General features: G+C 37.6%; 1 protein-coding gene across 8 annotated transcripts in view; it reads right to left on the bottom strand.

Moving 5' to 3' along the window:
• The window catches only part of ppfia2 (PTPRF interacting protein alpha 2), a 352206-nt gene that overhangs the window by 59441 nt on the left and 276069 nt on the right, over positions 1 to 16696 (bottom strand). For 4 of the 8 annotated variants that reach the window (XM_063057742.1, XM_063057744.1, XM_063057747.1 and 1 more), the window contains 5 exons: positions 16450 to 16625; positions 11424 to 11517; positions 11078 to 11159; positions 9424 to 9624; positions 4094 to 4156 (listed from right to left, as the gene is read on the bottom strand). In XM_063057742.1, the coding sequence (XP_062913812.1) occupies positions 4094 to 4156; positions 9424 to 9624; positions 11078 to 11159; positions 11424 to 11517; positions 16450 to 16625 (616 nt within the window). The remainder of the gene's footprint in view (positions 1 to 4093; positions 4157 to 9423; positions 9625 to 11077; positions 11160 to 11423; positions 11518 to 16449; positions 16626 to 16696) is intronic. The other 4 variants (XM_063057743.1, XM_063057749.1, XM_063057750.1 and 1 more) reach the window with 2 other exon arrangements.

Here is a 16696-nt window from a genome sequence, read left to right as displayed (position 1 = left end):
GATAGACAGGGTCTAATTAGGAACAGTTAACGTGGATTTGTATGTGGAAGGTTATGTTTGACAAATCTTATTGAATCTTTTGAAGAGGTTACTAGGAAAATTGACGAGGGTAAAGTGGTGAATGTTGTTTATATGGAATTCAGTAAGGCTTTTGACAAGGTTCCACACGGAAGGTTAGTTAGGAAGGTTCAATCGTAGGTATTAATATTGAAGTAGTAAAATGGATTCAACTGTGGCTGGATGGGAGATGCCAGAGAGTAGTGGTGGATAACTGTTTGTCAGGTTGGAGGCCGGTAACTAGTGGTGTGCCTCAGGGATCTGTACTGGGTCCAATGTTGTTTGTTATATACATTAATGATCTGGATGATGGGGTTGTAAATTGGATGAGTAAGTATGCAGATGATACTAAGATAGGTGGTGTTGTGGATAAAGAAGTAGGTTTTCAAAGCTTGCAGAGAGATTTAGGCCAGTTAGAAGAGTGGGATGAAAGATGGCAGATGGAGTTTAATGCTGATAAGCATGAGGTATTACATTTTGGTAGGACTAATCAATATAGGACATACATGGTAAATGGTAGGGCATTCAGGAATGCAGTAGAACAGACGGATCTAGGAATAATGGTGCATTGTTCCCTGAAGGTGGAATCTCATGTGGATAGGGTGGTGAAGAAAGCTTTTGGGATGCTGGCCTTTATTAATCAGAACATTGAGTACAGGTGTTGAGATGTAATGTTAAAATTGTACAAGGCATTGGTGAGGCCAAACTTGGGAGTATTGTGTACAGTTCTGGTCACCGAATTATAGGAAAGAAGTCAGCAAAATAGAGGGAGTATAGAGGAGATTTACTAGAATGTTACCTGGGTTTCAGCACCTAAGTTACAGAGAAAGGTTGAACAAGTTAGGTCTTTATTCTTTGGAGCATAGAAGGTTGAGGGGGGACTTGTTAGAGGTGTTTAAAATTATGAGGGGGATAGATAGAGTTGACGTGGATAGGCTTTTTCCATTGAGAGTAGGGGAGATTCAAACAAGAGGACATGAGTTGAGAGTTAAGGGGCAAAAGTTTAGGGGTAACACGAGGGGGAACTTCTTTACTCAGAGAGTGGTAGCTGTGTGGAACGGGCTTCCAGTAGAAGTGGTAGAGGCAGGTTCGCTTTTGTCATTTAAAAAAAACTGGATAGGTATATGGACAGGAAAGGAATGGAGGGTTATAGGCTGAGTGCAGGTAGATGGGACTAGGTGAGTGTAAGTGTTCGGCACGGACTAGAAGGGCTGAGATGGCCTGTTTCCGTGCTGTAATTGTTATATGGTGATAATCACACTCATTTTTGTTCCTCTATTGCATCAGCTGTTGGGTTCAGCTTTTTACTCAACTCACAGAAATTTAGAAAACATTGAAAATTAATCTGAAAATCGAGCAACTATAACACAATAAAATGCAATAGTTAACAATAAAACATACAGAATGCTAGAGGAACTCAGCAGGCCAGGCAGCATCTACGAAAATGAATCAACAGTCAACATTTCTGGCCAAGACCCTTCATCAGGACTGGAAAGGAAAGGAAGATACCAGAAAAAGGTGGGGGATGGGGATGTGCTCGATAAAGCGGTTTCCCCTATTACATCAGGTCTCACCAGTGTAGAGGCGACCTCGTTGGGAGCACCAGATACAATAGATGACCCCAATAGATTCACAGGTGAAGTGTTACCTCACAGATTCCTATCCCTATTCCTGGTCTGACATTTAAGTCTTCTCTGCTGCTACGATAAGGCTACTCTCATGTTGGAGGAGCAACATCTCATATTCTGTCTTGGTAGCTTCTAATCTGATGGCATGAACATTGGTTTCTCCTTAGGGTAATTTTTCTCCCCTTCTTTTTTCTTCTTCAATTTCCCACGCTGGCCTCTTACCTTTTCTTCTCACCTGCCTATCAACTCCCCCACCTGGTGCCCTTCCTCCTTCCTTTCTCCCACAGTCCATTCTCCTCTCCTATCAGATTACTTCTCCAGCCCTCTGCCTTTTCCAATTATCACCTCTCAGCTTCATACTTCATACCCCCTCACCCACCTGGCTTCACCCATCACCTTCCAGCTCGTCCTTCTTCACCTCCCCCCCACCTCTTCTTATTCTGGCACCTTACCCCTTCTTTTCCAGTCCTGATGACGGGCCTTGGCCCAAAACATTGATTGATGATTCATTTCCACAGATGTTGCCTGACCAACTGAGTTCCTCATGCATTTTGCATGTGTTGTTCTGGATTTGCAGTACCTGCAAAATCTTTTGTGTTAACAATAAATCATATTAAGATCATTAAGAAAACATTTGTCGGGAAATGATTTTATAGACAGTTTTTAAAAAAATGTCAAACTGCTTTCCAAATCAGTAAATTAAATACTTAGAAATTTCCTGAATCTATTTCTGCTTCAAAGGAATTACATTTCAATGGGGTGGGTGAGGCAAAAAGATTTTCCTGTACATGATCACTCATTCTAATTAGATGAAGAAAGATCAAGTTCAAGTCATTCATTGAAGATTTGTGAATTGAGATTTGTTCCACAATCCCTGAGCTTCAATGGATATTTGCCTCCAATGGTCCTCCAGTTAGCTGCAACTCAAAGATTTGAGGTCCATTTCAGGTGTCATAATGTGGATACTAAGACAGGGGTCACTACCACCATAGTATCAAAAATAGAGGGAATTGAATTTTGGCTTTAATTATCCTCGTAAACATAACGAATAGCTGGACTGATTTATTTCATAAGAAACATCATGTATTAAGGTACATGATGAAATACTGATGTTAGCACTTCCTGTCTTATAAGTGTATGGAGTTCACCGATTAACAGTGAAATTAATATTATTACTGACAAGTAAAATAATTTCTTCTAAAATAGTAGAGGGATAAAGTTCAGGAGACAGAATAAATGAGAAACTGGAATTTGAACCAGGGGTGGGGGACAAGGCAGTGACTAGACGATTTAGAAGTGGTGTAAAGGTGGCATGGATGCAAACTATAGAATCCATCATAGAAGAAGCCTCAGCCTAAGCTTGGTTAGTGCAACTGTAACAAAACCAAATTTCCCTCGGGATCAATAAAGTATGACTATGACTAGCTCAATTCACTCTTCAATGAAGTGCTCCATTAGCTTTAATAATACACAGCAGTATCAAGTCGGACTAAGTGTTCGCAGAAACCTGCAGCAGCCCAGTCACCATCGGCACTGGGGATATGACCACAGTGCAACACAAAGATTTGGAATATTAAATTTGTATTTATTTGTGTCTACCAATGCTTCAACGGATAGGTAGTGTGCATCAAAATGGCCTTCAGTACCACAAAGCTTGAGTGGTCAGGGACTGACCAAGACTCATCTGTAAAATTAGATAGGTGTTAACCATTTTTAATGATGTGTCCAACTTTAATATTTGTAAAAAAGTTGAATTGGTGACTGTTAATTGTGTAACAATGAAGGAACAAAAGCAGTTTTGAGAAATTTCCAGGTGTAAGATATTTTGCTTGATTATATAATAATTAGTAGGACACTAATAAATGGTAGATTATGGTCACTGAAGAAGGAACATTACATACATAATTGCAACAGCCATACTGGATTTTTCATATGGGTAAACAGAGTTCACTTTCAGATCAAATTGAAAACATAGTATCTGCCAGATGAGGCAATTTTACATCCTATAAAGAGACATTTTGTTTACTCTTCCACTTGATATATTTTGGACAAATTCGCTTATTTTATGAAAACGTAACTGTGTGAAACAGAATAACTCAGACAAATGGTAAAATTGATAAATTTAAGTAGTTTCTCACAAATCTCTTTATCTTGATTTGGAAAGAATTGTAACAATAGTCTTTCTTACCTTATGTAGAGAGAAATTAAAATTTCAGCAGTTGAGGATATTGTATGATTTGTCTTAATATATGATTATTTAAATTATGTTATAAGGATGTATTTAATGCATTTTCACTTTTAATTTACAAATTAAAGAGATTTGGAAACTAAGCATGCAAGCAGTGAATTGTGCCATAAAAAAATTAAATCAGCGTTAATGCAAATAGAGCAATAAAGAGGAGACTAACCATTCTTGCAGCAGATGTTATATTTTCCATTTCCTCATGAGTCACCCAGACATTTCCTGAGGGCTAATTAAAGCCCACAGAGAACCAATGTCAATCCAGGTGAGGCAGGCAATGTTAAAGAAGAACATAAAAACATAAGAAATAGAAGCAGAAATAGGCTGCATGGCCCACGAAGCCTGTTCTACCTTTCAACAAGATTATGACTAATTCCCTACCTCATTTGATTCATTCATTCCAAAAATTTTCTGATCTCATTCTTGAACATACCCAGAGTCTGAACATACACAGCTTCTGGGATATAGAAATCAATAAATTTTCAAACTTCCAAGTAATGAAATCTTTCTTCATCTCAGTTGTAATTTGCGGACCTTTTAACTTGAATGCCACATGAATCCATGTTCTCCAGCCAGAGATTTTCAAAATCTATTAATCCCTCTAAATATTCTATGCTTCAATGCATTTACCTCACATTCTTCTAGATTTTAGCAAATTTCAACTAACTTTACTCAATCTTTCTTCATAGGTCATATGGCATCTTCATGGCAAGTAGAAATCAAAATTGTATCTATTACACAAGTTGTGTTTTCACTAAAACCATATTTAATGCATCATATCTTCTTTTCTTGCATTTTACTTCTTTGCAATAAAGAGTAAAATACAATTTTAACTTCTTAAACATTGATGTATTCCTTAACAGCTTCAGTGTGTTATGAACCAGTACACTTGGACATAAATTCTCACTAATTTAAAAATAGCTATTCCAATCAAAAGGACTAATCACATGTTTCCCTGCATTCAATTCTATCTGCTACCTTCTTGCCCACTATCTTCATCTGGTTGCATGCAGACTTTTCACATTATCCTCACAGCTCATCTTGCATGCAGACTTTTCACATTATCCTCACAGCTCATCTTACTATGTAAGTACATTCTGACCTTTCACCTAAGTCATTAATGCTGAGTGTAAATCGTTTAGTCCTGATTCCTGTGTCATACCACTTGAAAGTTTGACAATTTGAAAAAAAGGCTCATTATCCCTCATTTTCTTTCTTTCCTTTGACCAACTATCATTGCATGTTGGTGTATTTCTGTTCTGTGAACTCTTATTTGATGTATTAATCTATTGTGTGGCACTTCATGAAATGTCTGATGTTATTTTCACTAGTATGCTCTAATCTATCCTAAATTTCTTTAATCAACATAATTTGTAAAATCATGTTTCATTGTATTATTTTCCCTTGTTATTCCATAACATCATTTTCCTGATAATTGATGGATTTACTTGTCTATTGTTTCCTATTTTTCTTTCCAATAACTATTTATATTTATATTTGTCAACGTCCATTTTGGAAATCAGTGTATTTTTCTCAAAATCATTATTGCTGCATCTCCTGTCACTGCAGTCAATTGTTTAGAATCCTATAAAAGATTTTAAAAATACATTGAGGCCACTTTATTATGTACCTCCTGCATCTAATAAAATTCCCATTAAATGTATGTTTGTGGTCTTCTGCTGCTGTAGCTCATCCACTCCAAGGTTTAACATGTTGTGCAGAGACAGTCTTCTGCACACTAGTGTTCACTGATGATACCACCGTTGGCCGAATCAAAGGTGGTGACGAATCAGCATAGAGGAGTGAGAGTGAACATCTGGTTGAATGATGCCACAACAAGCTCTCACTCAACATCAGCAACACCAAGCTGATTATTGACTACAGGAGGAGGAAATCAGAGGTCCACAAACCAGTACTTATCTGGGGATCAGAGGTGGAGAGGGTCAGCAACTTTAAGTTCCTCGGCGTTGTCATTTCAGAGGATCTGTCCTGGTTTCAGCACTTAAGTGCCATTAGAAAGAAGGCATGGCAGCACCTCTACTTTCAAAGAAGCTTGCAAAGTTTTGGTACATCACTTAAAACTTTTGACAAACTTCTGCTGATACATGGTGGAGAGAACACTGACTGTCTGGTTGAATCATGGCCTGGTATGGAAACACCATTGCCCTTGAATGGAAAAGCCTACTAAACAGAGTGGATACAGTCCAGTCCGTCACAGGTAAAGCCCTCCCTACCACTGAGCGCATCTACAAGGAGCACTGTTGCAGGAAAGCAGCATCCATCACCAAGCACCCCACCATCCAGGCCATACACTCCTCTTGCTGCTGCCATCAGGAAGGAGGTACAGGAGCCTTAGGTCTCACACTAGTAGATTCAGGAACAGTTAGAATCACAATCAGGTTTAATATTACTAGTATGTGTCATGAAATTTGCTGTTTGTTTTGTGGCAGCAGTTCATTGCAGTCTATAATAAATTAAACTTAAAATTACAATATAAATGTACTTATATATACATTTAGACTATAAATGTATATAAATTACATTTAATAAGTAGTAAAAAAAGAGAGCAAAAAATAGTGAATAGTATTCATGAGTACATTGCCCATTCAGAAATCTGATGGCAGAAGGGAAGAACTTGTTCCTGAAAGGTTGAGTCTGTGTCTTCAGGCTCCTGTACCTCCTCCCTGATGGTAGCAATGAGAACATGGTATGTCCTGGGTGATGGATGTCCTTAATGATGAATGCCACCTTCCTGACAAATCATATTTTGAAGGTGTCCTTGATGCTGGGGAAGTTGGTGCCTGTGATGGAGATGGCCGAGTTTACAACTTACTGTATCCTTTTCTGATCCTGTGTAGTTGCCTCTCCATACCAGATGGTGATGTAACCAGTTAGAATGCTCTCCACTGTGCACCTGCAGAAATTTACAAGAGTCTTTGGCAACATACCAAGTCTCCTCAAAATCCTAATGAAATATAGCCACTGTGATTACTTCTTTGTAATTGCATCAATATGTTGGGCCCAGGATAGATCTTCAGAGAGTTGAACCATCTCACCCTTTTCACTGCTGATTCCTCAATGAGAACTGATTCCCACAACTTCCCCTTCCTTAAGTCTACAATCAATTCCATGGTCTTACTGAAGTTGAGTGCAAGGCGACGTCATGCAACCAGTTAATCTATCTTGCTCCTGTACCCTTCCTCGTAACCATTTGAAACTCTGCCAACAATAGTTGTGTCAACATCAAATATATAGATGGCATTTGAGCTGAGCCTAGCCACACGGTTGTGAGTGTTGAGAGAGTCGAGCAGTGGACTAAGCACACAACCTTGAGGTGTACCAGTGTCGACTGTCAGTGAGGAGTTGTTATTTTTGATCCACACTGACTCTAGTCTCCTGATGAAGATGTCAAGTATCCAGTTGTGAAGAGAGGTACAATGGCCCAGGTTTTGCAGCTTGTTGATTAGAACTCAGGGTACGATTGTGTTGACCGCTGAGCTATAATCAATAAATAACCACCTGAGGTGAGTATTGTTATTGTCCATGGTATCCAAAGCCGAGTGGAAAACCAGTGAGATTGCATCTGCTGTAGACGTATTATGGTGACAGGCAATTTGCAGTGGGACCAGTTCTTTGATTAGGTAAGAGTTGTTTCTCTTACTACCTCTCAGCCATCAGACTCTTGCACTAGAGCGGATAACTTCACTTGCCCCAAAACTGAACTGATTCCACAAACTATGGACTCATTTTCAAGAACCTTGCAACTCATGTTCTCAATATTATTTGTTTATTTATTTATTTTTTCTTTTGGTATTTGCTCAATTTGTTTCCTTTTGTACATTGGTTGTTTGTCTATCTTTGTTGTATGCAGTTTTTAAAGTTGATTCCATCATGTTTCTTTATATTTACAGTGAATACTTTGTACTACAGTAACATGTGGTTATTTGAGTTACTATCATCTTCCTGTCATCTCATCATAGTTAATAATTTCAGTACTCTTCTGATGCCTTCCATCAGTCTAACCTGAAATCATCCAAAACTCTGTAGCTCTGTCCTAGCTCACAAGTCCTATTACTCTGTAATAACACCGATTCCCTGCTGAGTAACAGCACAATTTTGATATTCTCACCTATGGTCTTAGCCTTTCCCAAATCTGTAATCTTAAACTTTCTGAGATATCCAAGTTCCTCAAAATATGGCTTATGATTATTGCTTCATAACAGGCAGCTATGCTTGCTGGCTTTCTGATAACAAGGCTCGAAGTTTAGAAACTTTCTGATTCTCTTTCACTCTCTCTTTTAAGAGACTTCACAAAATCTAATCTCTGACCATCTCTACTATCTTTTTATGTGGCTTCGTATTAAACCTTATTTGATATTTTGCTATGCTAAATATGCTTTATAAATACAAGTCTTTCCAGTTGGAACAGGTGACAGATTCTAATATAGGATAGCTGTGATAAGGAGATGCAACATATACTGATAAACTTTCCTTATTATTTTTGAAAAATAGCTAATTTAATTTGAAATTCCCCTGCTGGTTTATTGTATGGTTAGTCATTTACATCAATAAACTGTATTCAGAATTCATACACTAGTACTAGTAAGACTTTCTATTCTTGACCTTATTGAGAATACATATAAAAACAAACAAATTTAATTGAATTTACATAAAAACAAATTACAAACACACGTAAGCAATAGGACTTATTAAAATTAGAGATTAATAAATGATTAGATGCGGGCATATTGCAAATTTGCTGTGCCTGTACTTGTTTAGGCACAAAAAAAAATTGCCGAATGCTACAACATGCCAACTGTGGTAAAATCATGCATGCATTATTACAACTGGAACAACAGACCAAAAATGATGCAACAGCAGGTAAACATACATAATATAAACATCATTAGAAACAACAGTTATACCATCAGCAAAAACCAGGAAGGATAATTAGTTACAATTTATAATACAAGAGATGGTTTAGGGATTCAGAGGACTATGACTGACAGCATATTATATTTTTTCAATTAACATATTCAAAATGCACTGTAATCTATTTAAATTAGCAGCATTCTAAATAGAATTGATCTCAAAAGTGTCATATAGTTAATAAAATGGATTTTACTTGATACACAATATTCTTACTAGTTATACCAACAAATACTGAACATGTATTTTGTTGTGTATAGTTGCCAGTTTATCTTATTTGTGCTGAAACCAATGCACTTATAATTACAGTACATAAAAATACATAAGAAATAGCTAAAAGGCAAAGTATACTTTAGAGCGATTTTAGAGTAATTTCAGCAACTTAATCCAATCATAACATTTAGATGATCCTCAAATTACTAATGCTTCACTCACAGAGTTAAATTTATGTCAATTGAATACTTCAATTGCATTACATGTTGGTAATTCATTGCCTGCTATCTGTTGCTCTATACATACCTTCACCATGCAAGTCTGAAAATAAGGTTAAAGATAAATGATACTCACTGTCCTGGATGTTGGAGGTGCTGATGGACTTGTTAATGATACCATTTCTTGAATTGCCAGTCTGAGTTTTAAACGATGAAGAGGATTGCTGATTCCTATTTCCCTTTGAATCTCAGTATCAGATAAGGCAGACATAATGGCACCACTCTTCACATTTGCCCGACAAGCGGCAACGTACCAAGCAGGCATTCCTAGCCAAAGCTGTACACGGCAAAAGCATAAATCTCAATTAACAAGGTTGTTAATTTATAATTAATTGTGCACATAAAAAAAAGATATGGGTATCATTTTGAAAATGGAAGCAACCACTTAATAATTACATTCAAGTAAGTTATGTAACACATTTGATACTTCATAAAGATCAAATTTATTTTTTGTTAAAAGATCATAAAAAATAGGAGCAGACAACCTGGCCCTCTTGTAGGCTCCACCATTCAATAATAATCATAGTTGATCTTTTACCTCAGTACCATTTTCCCATAATTGTCCTAAAATGCAAATACCTATTGATTCCGGACTTGAGCATACTTGCAAATAAGCTTCCACTGATCTTGTGGGTAGAAAATTTATAAGATTTGCAAGCCTCTAGGTGAATTACTTCACATTTGTGAATAGCTGACCCCTTATTTTGAGTACATAATGCCTAACTAAGAGTTTATCTGTGCATCTGTTAAGCCCCAAGGGAACTTTGTAATTTAAATAAGCTCATATTTTGCATTTCTAACCTTAGTAGAGTCAAGGTCCAGCTTATCTAAATTCTCCTCATATGATAGAACAATCATCCCAGTAATCAATCCGATGAGCCTGTTTTGCACTTTATCAAGTACAAGTAAATCTTTCCCTAGGTAGGAAGACCAGATGTGTACGCAATGTTCAGAAATGTGTATAGTTAGAGCAAGAATTCTGTACTTTTGTACTCAAATCCTCCAAATCCTACTTTCATTCTTAAATGATTGTTGTAACTGCATGTTAACTTTCAATGAATCATATATAAGACATCTAAGTATCTCTGAATGCCAAGATTTTTCAAATTCTCACTATTTAAAAATACTTGATGATACAAAAGACTGCAGATACTGGAATTTGGATCGAGAGGGAAAGGGAGATTGAAAAATGCAATGGAGGCCAGGAAATAGAACAGGAGAAGATTTGAGAGGAGAGAAATGGAGGTGGGGCAGTGCTGGAGCTCGGAGATGGAAGTCCATTTTGGTAAATGCTCTACATCCAAAACCCAACCCTTCATCCGGCCTAGGAAGAAGTTGGAATGGGGGTCCATGGGCATTGGCTCTGTACATGTGCACCAATCTGGTATGATCCATCATATTCTGTACACTAATGCATATTTTTAGAATGAAATATTACCAGTGCAGACTGTATTTTGAGAGCTTGAGTGATAGTTTTGTCATTTCACATTAAAATACAACTACAAGGTATATATTACTCATTTATTTGTGCTCCTGACAAGCACTACTTCTTGCTGGTGAAACAAGTCTATAAAATTACCCCTGTTGAAAAAATAAACTTGAATAATGAGAAGTAAAGCATTGTTTAAATTGACTGAGTTGTTGTTCAACTCAGGGCACTATTTTGTTCCTTAGAAGTGACAAGTTATTTGTTTACATTCAGAAATTTAAAAATGATAAAACTATTCTACCTCAAGCCATGCTACTACTGTTGGTCCATCCCACTGAGCAAATGGCAAACCTTTCCTCCGAGCTTCTTCCAATAATTCATGTCTATAAAATATAACAAATACTTTGAAATGGACATTTTCATTTATTTACCAAGAGTCTGTTACCACAGTTAAGGCTCTAACCTTAAATTATTAATGTAAATAAGATGCCAAGTATGAAATTAGACTTCAGTTATTAGCACAAAGTAGCAAAAAGAAAATTAACACCTAGTTCATATTCCATACAATTCCTTTTTATGTTCACATTTTTTATACTTGGACACCTTTTTATTAATAAATAAGGATTTTTCTATTGGTTAATACTTACTTTTTCTTCAATCTTCTGTCTTTTTCTGCTTGTGTTCCTAATTTGCCCAATCCAAGGGAATCTTGGTTACCGATTTCTGCGTCAAAAATACCTGCTGAAAGCAAGTGCAATTCAGCGTAAAATTAACAGAATTAACAATATACTTTGCAATAATACAGAAGTAATTTGGACATGCCAGAGCACCATTTAACATCAAAAGATGTAAGCATTCTGCAGGTTGCTCGGGATTGGAAAATGGACGTGGACTTAGGAAAAAAGCTTGTGTTTCCCCCAGACATTGCGGCTACAACACTCCGGCCAGACATGGTCCTGTGGTCCACAACAACCAAGCTGACATATGTTGTGGAATTGACAGTCCCATGGGAAGATGGTGTCGAAGAAGCTTATGAGAGGAAAAAGACCAAGTACTCTGAACTGGCAACTAAAGCTGCCCAGAATGGCTGGAAGGCCAAGATTTTCCCTGCAGAAGTGGGATGCAGGGGATTCGTTGCTACATCTACGACCAGTCTATTGAAGAAGATGGGGGTGAGGGGTCACTCCCTCCAACAAGCAATCAAGTCCTTGTCAAATGCAGCAGAAGAAAGCAGCAACTGGATTTGGATTAAAAGAAAAGACAACAACTGGGCTGCAAGATGAAGACAGGAGGATATGGAACTGAGCGGGGTGTATCTGGGACGCCAGGTAGCACCGTTGAGCCCTCTGGAGACGTCGTGAGCTTATCAAGGAAACGTCAAAGAAGGAGGATGCCCACCTGATGACCCCGATGACGTACCTACACTCCCTCCTTGTCACCACTCCAAGCCCACTGCCAACATCGAGAGTGCCGACTTACCATAGAGATTGAAACATCAAGTCCTAGTAGCTCTACTACTACTTCTACTTCAATTTATTTTTGTTTGTCATTATAAGGGCTGCAATTAAGTTTCAAAATCTGCCTTTAAATGCTTGTTAACTTGCATTTAAGCGAGATAACTATAATGCAAATACAGACCAGATGAAAGGTTCTCCAGAGATTCAGGACTGAAATGTATTTCCCCATGGAAATAAAACTGGAAAGAGTTTTGAAAAAGACCTTGTTTTGTATAAATATTTTAGCAGGGTAACTTCAAGCTGATTTGATTTTCCCTGTTCTGCTTTATATTGCAGAATTCATATGCAGCCACGTACGTGTCTTATTTCTGACAAATGATAGTAATAGTGGGACCCTCACTGAGAATCTTACTCCACTAGTTTTGCAAATCCCAGATGACAATACTTAACAGGGGACTCTGAATTTGCCCTTCAGTTTTCATGTGAACAGGGCAAAAATATATTGAGAAATAAATAGGAAAAATGCTATAAATATAATCCCTTGCCTACGTTTTGTAGCATTCCTTTAATTTATCTAAAACATGGCAGGCATTCATATTTTGTATAGGTTTTCAGAGGGAAAAGGTTAAAGATGAAAATGACATAAATTAAGATTAACATTATTCCCTCTCTTGGAATTTATTTGCTAATGCTTCATGACGAGGTATTTCCTCTTTCTAGCACATTACCTGCTTTGCAAGCCAATTTCCTGTTGTTTCTGTAGAAATGAAAGTCCAGAGGAAAGGTTACTTGCATATCCATGTCTGGCAGGAAAACGGGATCCTAATGATAGAATCCAAACCTCAAACATGAAAATCTGTAAATTTTGGACATTTTTGCACTTCTATAGTGGCAATTCCCATGCTTCTCTACACTAAAACAAGCAGACTGCTTGAGAAACACAGCAGGTTGAGCAGCATCTGTGGGGATTAGGAGGGAGGGGCGATAGGATTGTTGATGTTTTGAGTTAAAACCATGCATCAGCCAATTCATTTCCTCCCATAGATGATGTTTGACCACTGAGTTCCTCTAGCAGATTAGCATGTCACCAGCTAGCAATTTGGTGAGTATTCCTTTAAGTTGTGCACCTGGATTGGTTAGCTCTGCTGCTATATATTAGGTTTATTAAATGTGTCTATTCATGGATCAGCTGTAATTTCACTGCAGTGGCATCAAGTAATATGGAGGTTAGAGTTCAGAATATACCCACTCTGCCTATGTCCAAAACAATGCCAATAAATTTGCTAAATGGGGCAATACATACCACAATCTTCACTTGCAATTCACCTACACGTTTCAAAGGAAATGAGCACTATTGGGCCAAAATAACAAGTGCTACTGAACCAAGTTATGGAACCACATGTTCATTTGTAAGTTTGAAAAAATAAGACACAATGATAAGTAGTTAAGAAAATCAGAAGAAGGAGAATTACCTTAAGTTATCTAAAAATAAACATGATAAAAATTGTGGATGTTGAAAACAGGAAATATAAAGGTTGGAGCAACACACATAAAAATTGCTGGTGAACGCAGCAGGCCAGGCAGCATCTATAGGAAGAGGTACAGTTGACGTATCGGGCCGAGACCCTTCGTTAGTATATAAAGGTTGGTTGTGCTGATCATCTGAAATTTCTGAACTCAGTATTGTACCTGGAAGACTGTAAGGTACCTAGTTCAAAAACTGAGAAATAGTTTTTTCACCCTTTGTTGGAATAATGTCAGAGGCTAAATGACAGAGACTAATTATTAATGAAGAATGGATTGGAATTAAAAGATACTGCTCAGGCAAATAAACAAGATTTTGAATAACTTGTTAGATTGCAAATGAAGAGTTTTGGTATGTATTTCCATCACCTGCAGTTTTGATTTGGGAGAAAAATTGGCACTACAAATTAATAAACAAATTGGAAAATAGTTATGAGATAAATTAAACACAAAATAAATATGTCCCAATAAAACAAAAGTGGCTAGCTCAAAGGATGAAGATCTGTAAAGAGAGGTATTGAAACAATACTGAAGCTTAGAAGACAGGTAGCTGTTAGACAAAGTTAATAATATTCAAAATAAATTCATAGAAAATCTAAAAAGGTTTTTACAAGCATAAAGTGGTAAAAGAATCTATAAAGGGTCTTCAACACAGGTTTGAATGCATGACGTTAAATATTTTGGATTAATTCATAGAAATTAGAATGGAAATGTGCAAGGTCAGAATAACTAATAAATGGTACAAAAGTAGGCAAAATTATCTAATTGTAAGCAAATATTATTTGAAGGTGGATACGTTTCCATCTTGATACCATGGAACTAATTCTGCTGATAAAGTTATACAGAAGAAAACAGAGGTACTAACCGCAGCTATATACAGTACATAAATGCCACTGGGCTGGCAAAAAGGACCATCGATCATGGACTGCAGAACACCAAGTATAGATTTAATAACGTGAAAATAAAATGGGGATGTAAAGTGTTAGTTAAGCAGAAAGTTGAACTGATTTCTATCACCCGCAGTTTTTATGGTTTTCATTTAAGCAGAAACACCTGATGAAACTCAATTATAAAGCAGAGGAGTGTAAGAGAACATAAACACAAACAATTCTGCAGATCCTAGAAATCCCGAGCAACAGAGACAAAATATTGGAGGAACTCAACAGGTCAGGTAGCATCTATGGGACTGAACAAATAGATGATTTTTCGGGCTGAGACCCATCATCAGGGCTGGAAAGCAAGGGGTAAGATGCCAGAATAAGAAGGTGGGGGGAAGGGGACAAGGAAGAAGTACAACTAGAAGATAATAAGTGTAATCAGATGGGTGGGGGAGGGGGCAGAAATAAGAAGCTGAGAGGTGAAAGGTGGAATAGATAAAGGGCTGGAGAAGAAGTAGTAGGGTGGCATAGTAACATAGTGGTTAGCACAACACTTTACAGTACTTGGAACCCAGGTTCAATTCCCACTGCTGCCTGTAAGGAGTTTATACATTCTCCACAAAATCACGTGGGTTTCCTCTGGGTGCTCTGGTTTCTTCCCACATTCCAAAGATGTACTGGTCAATAGGTCAATTGGTCATTGTAAATTGTTCCATAATTAAGTTGGGGATTGCGGGATGGTGCGGCTCAAAGGACCAAAGGGGCTATATGTGCATGTCAATAAATAAATATTGAAAGAAATCTAAGAGGAGAGGAGAGTGGACCATGGGAGAAAGGAAAGAAGGAGTGCAACTGGGGTGGCGGGGTGCGGTGATAGGCAGGTGAGGAGAAGAGGTAAGAGGTAAGAGGTCAGAGAAAGAAAGGGGAGAGGAAAATTACCAGAAGTTAGGGAAATTGATGTTCATGCCATCAGGTTGGGGGCTACCAAGACATAATATCAGGTGTTGCTCCTCCAACCTGATAGTGGTAGAAGACAAAGCCATGGATTGGAATTAAGGTGGTTGGCCACCAGGAAATCCTGCTTTTTTGAATGGAGTGAAGGTACTCAACGAAGCGGTCCCAAATTTATGTCGGATCTCACCAGTGTAGAGGAGGCTGCACTAGAAGTATCAGATACAGTAGATGACACCAAAAGATTTGCATGTGAAATATTACCTCACCTGAAAGGACTGTTTGAGGCCCTGAATGAAGATAAGGCAGGAGGTGAATGGGCAGGTGTAGCATTTCTGTCGCTTGCAGGGATGTGTGCCAGGAGGGAGATTAGTGGGGAGGGAAAATAGACAAAGAAATCAAGTAGGAAGCAACCCTTGTGGGGAGTGGAGAGTAGGGGTGAGGTAAAGATGTGTTTGGTGGTAGGGTCCCATTGAAGATGGCAAGGTTAAGGAGAATGATGAGCTGGATGCAGAGGCTCATGGGATGGTAAGTGAGGACGAGCAACTTTATCTCTGTTAATCAGTGATGATAAGTAGACGACTTCCAGGATGAAGGCTACAGTATTTTCTATTTTATTTTATGAAATGTAACATGAAAATAAGTTCACTTAATGAAGCTAATACCATTCAAAAACTGAAAAGAAAACAAACTTGTTTTGTTAAACTGGGATAGTGAACTAGACAATATTTTTCTTTCTAGAAACAAATGTTTTTCTAAGAAAATAATGTAAGCAGTAAACAAAATATGTACACAAATATGGTCACTTCATAAAATAAGAAATCTTCAAATCCAATAGAGCCTTTGATAAACAGATCACTGACCTTGAACTGATGCTAAGTGATCTTTGGCAAGATGTCCTAGACGTCCTTTCTCTCTCTTGCCAAATAAACGTCCAATTGAGGATTTGATTCCTTTTTTCTTTTGTGCCTTATGGAGTGAGTCCTGGCTACTTGTACTACTGTAGTTGCCCATTTCTGCTTCTATCGATGCTGAAAAACTGTGAATGATCAAAGTAAATTTATCAAAGTACATATATGTCATCATATACAACTCTGAGATTCATTTTCT

Source organism: Mobula hypostoma, chromosome 9, assembly GCF_963921235.1.
Source record: "Mobula hypostoma chromosome 9, sMobHyp1.1, whole genome shotgun sequence".
Lineage (NCBI taxonomy): Eukaryota > Metazoa > Chordata > Chondrichthyes > Myliobatiformes > Myliobatidae > Mobula > Mobula hypostoma.
Note: the sequence above shows the minus strand (reverse complement) of the source record. Positions and strands in the feature narration are given on the sequence as shown.